Raw genomic sequence first — 7,749 nt, 5'->3', positions numbered from 1 at the left:
GGGAGCAGCTGATCTGATGCACCGAGAGGGGCTATAGGGATGCAGCAATTCTGTAAGATAAAACGGGGCCAGGCAATTTAAAGACTTAAAAACAAATAAAAGAATTTTAAAATGAACTCTAAAACACACCGGCAGCCAATGTAGAGAAGCCAAAATGGGTGTGATATGGTCCCTTTTGCGCCCTCCAACCAGTAGACGAGCAGCAGCATTTTAGACTCTCTGAAGGCAGGCAAGGGACGCCTGACTGAGCCCAAAATATAGTGCATTACAATAATCCACACGAGACGTAATAAATGCATGTATTACCCTCTCAAAATGCTGCCGTGAAAGAAAGGGCTTCATCTTTGCCAGCTGCCGGAGGTGATAAAAACTGGCCCGTACAACTGCATTCACCTGATATTCCACTCTAAGAACAGATTCTTGATGATTTATAAATTCAGTATGTTTACCACCCAAAACTATGTACTGTTAATGTATGCACTCAATAATAAACGCAGTAGTATTAGGTTTACTGAACACAACAGGACCATGTGAACCACCAGAAGATCTGACCAATTATAGACTATTCTTGAGGATAGTAGGGCAGGGGGAAAGATGACACCTGATGCTGTGTATATGAACTGTTAATTCGGTGTCGTCGTCGTCGTCCCACGAACCTAAACACGACAGGAAGCAGCTTTTATTTGCATTAGACAGCTCCATGTTACTATGTCTACATGTATATGCTTCACTTGTAGAGTCAATTTTCTTGTTCAACAGGTGACCTAGAGGGAGTTATTTGGGCCAAACACTATAACTTCGGTTTTCGTGTCATTTAACTTCAATAGATTTAAAGCCATCCAGTTCCTAACGTCATCATAACATGACAGTAAAGAAACTGAGGATGTGTCCCTTCCCCTTATTGGCATGTACATCTGCACGTCGTCTGCATAACAATGAAAAGAAACACCATGTTTTCTGAAAATAGAGCTAAGAGGAAGTAAATATAAAGAAAAGAGCAGGGGCCCCAAAACTGAGCCCTGCGGAACCCCAGATACCAACGGGGTGAACAAGGACTCAACATCAGCAATACCAACAGACATCGTCCTATCATAAGACCTGAACCACTCCAAGGCAGTACCACGGATGCCCACTAACTCCTCAAGTCGAGATAATAGGATATATTGTTATAGTTACCACTGAAGCACTTGAATAGAAGCCTTCATTATGTCATCCTGTAGCTGTTTTGCCATCACACAGGGGTTTTTCTTAGCTGTCCTGACTAAGTTGCTAAGGGCCCTTGATGAAATTGTGGGCTTTCTTCCACGGCCAGGCAGGTTTGCAGCTGTTCCATAAGTTTTAAACTTCCTTATATTGCTCCCAATGGTGTCTCTTGGAATGTTAAATCTTTTGGAAATCTTCTTATACTCAAGGCCCTTCAGATGTGATGAAATAATCTCCTCTCAGCTTTTGTGGTCCTTTGTCTTTCCCATGATTGCAACTCAGATTGAAAACCTTCATGGTCAGGGTTTATATATGCATCACAGCTGAAGCAAATGAAGGATCGTTATAGAGTTCCCAAAGGCTTAATGATGTTTCAGCTCCAATTTAGGCCATAAAAACTGTCAGAAAGCTTTAAAAACAACAACAATATTATATAGGGGTTGAATAATTGTGACATGGCTATCTTAACAAAATATACTGTTACACACAAATACTACATCATACATTTTCTGTGTAGATTTTATGCATCACTCAACTCAAAGACGTCATCCAAAGCAGAATCCTGCACTTTGAAAAGATTTTTATTCATAAATCCTTAAAACATATATATTTTTTTTTTTTGAGAGAGAGAGAGAGAAATAGAAAGAGCTGCTGTACCAGAGTCAAATTCCTCGTGTGTCCAACACACCTGGCCCTAAAGCTTATTCCGACTATTGCAAACAAAAGCCTTAGCCTAAAAACAAAGTCAATAACCAAACCTGTGTCCAGTCAGTCTTCTTAAACCTCCAGACACCTTCAGGACCACTGACAATGTGATGGATCCACTTTATCCTTTGTCATTAGAGCCAGTTTCTATGTTCACTTTTTGTAATTACCATCCCAGTGAACAGCACTAGTATAGATCCATTAAACAAATCCAGCAGCAGCTAACGGTGCAAAAAACCTGAAAGGTTCATTTTAACGAGGACCGTCTTTTTATTCCAAATACAACAGGAATTCCGAATGATATACTCCTCCTCTGTGTGATGGAAAGACCGACCAATGAATCAGAATCCCATTTGAGACTTCTTCTTCTTGGGTTGAGATGCCTGCGATGTCTGGGACAGCCCCAGTCGACCCTGTGACCTCTGGGACAAAGACTGGGAGAACCCTGGCTGGACAATGTCGCACTGGGACAGATCTATCCTGAAGACCCTCTGAGAGGACTGCGAGCTGTGGAGCTGGGAAAAGGAAGGGGCCACATCTGGGGGTTGCAGAGTACTCCCCTCCTCCAGGGCATAAATGTTGTGCTGCAAGGTACCATCCTGGAAACAGAGCAGAAACAGTTGCACTCTGCAGATCAAGACAGATGGAAACCAACTTTTGCCAATTCAAAGATCATTACCACCAGTGAGGTGAAAACACTACATCATCCTGAGAATTTCTCCTGTGGAAAGGTCATGCTGTTACATAAACTGGCTGAAGCTGAACCTGTTAATCATATGCATGGACGTGTGGATTCCTGGTGGATTACTTTGTAATGTGAACACATTATTTCTGCGTTTACCTCAAGCTGTATCGGGGGCATCCTATGCAGTCATGTTTTACTGGATGATAGTGCCCCTGTGACTGGAATAAAGTTCTCTACCTACCTGCCAACCAGTTTACTGATTGATCAGTAGTGGCCTGTACCATGATGTGACTTCTCTTAGTCTCATCTGTTGAGGGTTATCTGGCTTCATTCAGCATATCACTGACCACCCGGGTGTTAAGTGGTGGTTCAAAACTGGCCAACTTTGAAGCCTGAATTGCTCATTAGAAGCAACATTACCAGAACTACGAATGAAATACTAGCTTTAATATGAGGTGACCTGTAAACAACATGGCCACTTGCCACATTAAGTAGAGTAAGAAGCTGTAGAAACATTAGATATCATTTTGAAATTTCAAAATAAGCTTAAGGATACACTGTAAATAAATAAATAAATGAATGCAGAGATAATAATAAAAGGTCTTATTGATTTGCTCTATTTTTAAATCAAGCAAGCCTGGAATAGCAAAATGACTAATACACAATATCTACTGCTCTTATGAGTCATCACTTTATTGTACATTCTTTTGTCCACACCAGGATCCTGTACAAATGATGATTCAGTTTATCCAGTGACCTCGCTGGTTAGTGGCCAGACCTTTAACAGGTTGTGGACTGATCTCTGACACTAACCTGCCGTGCAGCTCAAGTTACCATGGTGATCTGCTCAAAGCTAGCTGGCTAACCCACTAATGTCACTTCATGACACAGGCCCCTGATCTGATGGTGTGTAAAGACAGTGGCTGGGCTGTTGTGGAAACAGGTTTAATGTAATAATAATAATAATAATAATAATAGTGCATGATTTGTACTAGCGTAGGAAACCTGTGGAAACTGGAATGATAGGACCAGCAGCAGATAATATGCAGAATATTTGCAGCTGTTCTCTTGCTCCCTCAAACTGTTTCTATTTGTGGTATTTCTATCAGTCACATTCTAACACCACAATATATCTGTATTAAGTGTTGGGGCAGCAGTCATCAGACACCAGACATGTGTTAGATGGATAACACAAGCTGTTGTAAGTCAACTTACAGAAATGACAACTCTTAAATCTACATTCTCCTTCTGTTGTTATGACAGATGTTAAGTCGCCTGCTCCCAGCCATAGCCTCCACAGCTTCTGGCACATGAGCAAACATGGTTAAAAACATGACACCAACTTCTTTCCTCTTACCTGAGGTGAAAACAAAGTGCTGAGGAGCTCCTCTGATGGATGTCTGGTCCTCCTCTGACTCGCTGGTGTAGACTCATGTTTGACTGTCTGTGACATAGAGAGCATGCGGGAGCAGCTGGGAGTCTGATGGCCATCTTGTTTATCTTCAACACTTTGAGATGTTGATGTGGGATCTGGGGTGTCATTTTGTACTTTGGAGGGTGTTGCAGATCCTGGTGTCCCATGCTTCAAAAAGCTCTCCAACTTGGACAATGGCCCTGTCCCCTCAGTATCTGACCACCTTCCCTGGCTCGTCGCTGAGGACCAGCCTGTCGAATCAGAGAAATCGTCCAGCTCCGACTGGTAGCTGAGAGATGAAACGAAGCTCCCAGACAGCTCCAGGCGCTGACCTGCAGCTCTCTTCGCCTCCTTCTCCCTCCTCCTCTTTCTCCTTAGAGCCTCTGTCTTCTCCTCTTTGTTCAGCTCTAGGTGGTCCACCCACCATGCCCGCCATGCTTCCTCCCCCTGCCAAGAGAGGGTCAGGCGGTGGCTCAGCTGATCTGTCCAGACTTCTGTTTCCACCAGGTTTGGCACTGGTACCACATCTGTTGCCCCGAGGGAGGTGGAGACAGCGCTGTGAAGCAGCAGCGAGCGTTTGGACATGCACGCTCTGAGATCTTGCCTCAGGCTCTGCACACGCTCTTCTTCTGTTGAATCTCTTGCTGCCACATCAGGCAGGCAGAGGAGGCCTTTAGTTCTGATTGTGAAGTACTGCAAGCCGTGTGGGCGGGGCTTCTTTTCACAATTCTTTTGCATCAATTTCTGGAGCCAGTGTTTCCAGGTGTTGAGAGCATGTTTGCTGAGCTTTACTACATGCTGCCGCTCTGAGGGTACAACGTGACCTAAGCTACTGGAGCTGCAGACTGTTTCGTCCACACCACCATGTTCCTTAGGCTCACCAGCTTTATCTCCCCCCACCTGTCTGTCTTTCACTCCTGCTTGCAATCCACTCACTTGATCCAGCTCTGGATCGTCGTTGACAACAATCTTCAGATTCTGACCTCTCTGTTCAGACTCTGAATCCTCAGAGAAAGAGTCAGAGAACATGTTCACCGCTTGATAATTCCTCTCAGGTGTTTCAGCCACAACCCTCGGCCCATTTGGACTTGGAGTTGGCCCAATCATGCCCTCATCGCTCGATGTGTCCGATACAACCAGCTCAGAAAATGGTGGAAGTAATTCTGCTGTCTTTTCCCCTGATGTTGTGGCTTCTATTGCCATTGGCTGTGACAGGTGTTTGGCTGCTTGTGGAGGCAGCGGTTTGTCCTCTGCTGGAGGCCGAGACGTGTCAGCATCTGGCTGCTCGGGCTTGAGGAGCTGGTAGAAAATATCTCCTGCCTCTGTCAGCTGTAGGATACAGATGCACTCCTCGCCAGCTGATTCTCTTCCTGTTTTCTTCTGAATACAAGTCAGACCTGATAAACAAAGGTTAGAGGAACACTGTCAATTATGAAGTGAAATACCTTTGTGAAGCTGGAGCCAGCTGGGCTTTGTTGACAGTACCTGGGAATGCCACTGTTTTTGAGGTGCAGCATGCAGTCACAGCATCTAGGTATAGCTAGTCAACAAATAACTCCCATGCTGTTTGTCAGTACCACCACAGTGTCTCCGTATTACATTTCTTATTCTCTCTCCCCCCTGTTAAACAACAAAAACCTCTTTTGCAAAAGTTACCAGGCTGCGGACATCAATCGCTGTTTGTGTTTCTATGTGTGTACGGTATATACTGGTGGAAACTGTGCAAACAAAATTTCATTGCTACAATTTTTCAACCTTCACAGGCTTTGTAGGTGAAAATTTCAGCAAGCCAACAATATCTCCTTTCTCTCAGCAGTGCAAACACACCTGCCTCTGCATGCAAAACAGATTCCATCACGAGTTCATATAAGAAATGTGGCACAACGATGCACTGTATTATCTCACAGCTGGAGGGTTCCTTCCATTCACTCATTGGAGCATTGGGCCAGAATATGAAAAGAAACTTTCCAGAAATCTAGCACACTGCTGTCATATATTAATGCCAAATTCATTAAACTTTTCCTTGTTGAATACTGTTGTCGGCATTAATAAAAAGATCTAAAACTCTGTCTCGCCTATTCTTACCTGCAGCAGGTACAGACAGCCTGTTGGTTGCCGTGTCCAGGCGGTGAGGAATCTGCACAGGAAGGTGTTTCAGGCTGTCTCTGGGTCTGAGCAGAGCCTGAGCAGGGCCTTGACTGAAACAGGCCTCAGCCCTGCCCCCTGAACACAGTGACAGCATTACAGAAAGTTTGTACGGAGCCTGGACCACAACACTAAAGCACTGAGGGGAATTATCATTCAACTAGTAAAAAAAGTCATTTTATTTTTAAATGATATCAAAGCACTTACAAACTCAATTTGTCTCATCATGCCATCCCCCACTCCCTGTTGACTGACCTGAGTACTGCAGCAGGGTGATCTCCTGAGAACTGTGGGAGCCCAGCAGGACCTTCGTGGCTCTAGCCCCATCCAATGCTGAGCCAGAGGAAGTGGAGCCAGGCAAGACATGACAAAACATGGGCGGGGACTGCATCATGTGATCCCATTTGAGCATGGGCACGCAGGGGAAGCGCTCGTCCATGATATAGGCCGAGTACTGAGAGAAAAAGACAGAAAGAGGTGCGGGTGTTTGGGCGGAGTGGTGGGTCGATAAAATGATGTGATATCATCTGAATCAAATCTAATGTTATTTTCAAAATATCTCAGGCTTCTCATTTTTAGCCAGTGCTCACCTTTACATTTTCAGGTTTGGCACTGTCTGATGAAAATAATGTTTAAAGCTGTTAGCAACTTGACCAAAACCCAAAATGAAACATGCCTACGCTAAGGCTGTGTGTCTGCGTGCGCTGAGCACCATAGCCGGGCTGCAGACAACATCCACAGGCTTTAATCCTCATCTCAGGGGACTTTAACCATGCTTCTCTCCCCTTCTCTGCCACCCTCCCTAACTTCAAACAGTATGTTAATTGCCGCACGAGGGACAATAAAACTCTGGACCTACTGTATGCAAATGCCAGAAATGCATACACCTCCGCCGCCCTCCTGGTCGTGCTCACCACAACCTTGTCCACCTGATTCCTGTGTATACTCCAGTGGTGAAAAAGGTGTCACCACAGGTCAGGGTAGTAAAGGTATGGACAGAGGAGGCAATTGAGCATGAGGGACTGTTTTCACACCACAGACTGGGACACCCTCTGCAGTCCTCATGGTGAGGACATAGACGGCCTCACACACTGTGTTTCGGATTACATAAACTTCTGTGTGGAAAATACTGTACCATCCAGGAGAGTACGGTGTTTTCCTAACAACAAGCCGTGGGTGAGTCCCGAGTTAAAAGTACTGCTAAATAAGAAGAAGAGGGCTTTCCTCTCAGGGGACAAGGAGGAGCTGAGCAGAGTGCAGTGGGAACTAAAGTACATGATCCGGAGGTGCAAGGCTAGCTACAGGAAGAAGCTGGAGCAGAGCATGGAGAATAACAACGTGCGTGAGGTGTGGAGAGGCCTGAAACACATCTCGGGTCATGGTAAAAGTGGAGATGGTCACCAGGTCGCGGGGGACAAGGCCTGGGCAAATGAACTGAATCTGTTTTTTAATAGATTTGACTCTACCCAGTCCTCAGCCCCCCCCGACTTACTTCTCCAGGTCAGTTGTCTCCCTGCAGCCGCAGCTGCTCACACCTCAGCTAGACCGTGCCACTCCTCCCACTGTCACGGGGGTTTCTCAACATCCCACAGTGGGA

At 45.3% G+C, this 7,749-nt stretch overlaps 1 protein-coding gene across 2 annotated transcripts in view; it reads right to left on the bottom strand.

Moving 5' to 3' along the window:
* Positions 1-1,832: 1,832 nt before the first annotated feature.
* The window catches only part of taf1c (TATA-box binding protein associated factor, RNA polymerase I subunit C), a 13,324-nt gene continuing 7,407 nt past the window's right edge, over positions 1,833-7,749 (bottom strand). For both annotated transcript variants that reach the window (XM_020601182.1, XM_020601183.1), the window contains 4 exons: positions 6,408-6,606; positions 6,093-6,230; positions 3,951-5,404; positions 1,833-2,507 (listed from right to left, as the gene is read on the bottom strand). In XM_020601182.1, the coding sequence (XP_020456838.1) occupies positions 2,250-2,507; positions 3,951-5,404; positions 6,093-6,230; positions 6,408-6,606 (2,049 nt within the window). In that variant the 3' untranslated portion in view covers positions 1,833-2,249. The remainder of the gene's footprint in view (positions 2,508-3,950; positions 5,405-6,092; positions 6,231-6,407; positions 6,607-7,749) is intronic.

The sequence above is a fragment of the Monopterus albus genome, unplaced genomic scaffold, assembly GCF_001952655.1.
Source record: "Monopterus albus unplaced genomic scaffold, M_albus_1.0 scaffold50.1, whole genome shotgun sequence".
NCBI lineage: Eukaryota > Metazoa > Chordata > Actinopteri > Synbranchiformes > Synbranchidae > Monopterus > Monopterus albus.
This window is presented reverse-complemented; position numbering and strand designations above follow the sequence as displayed.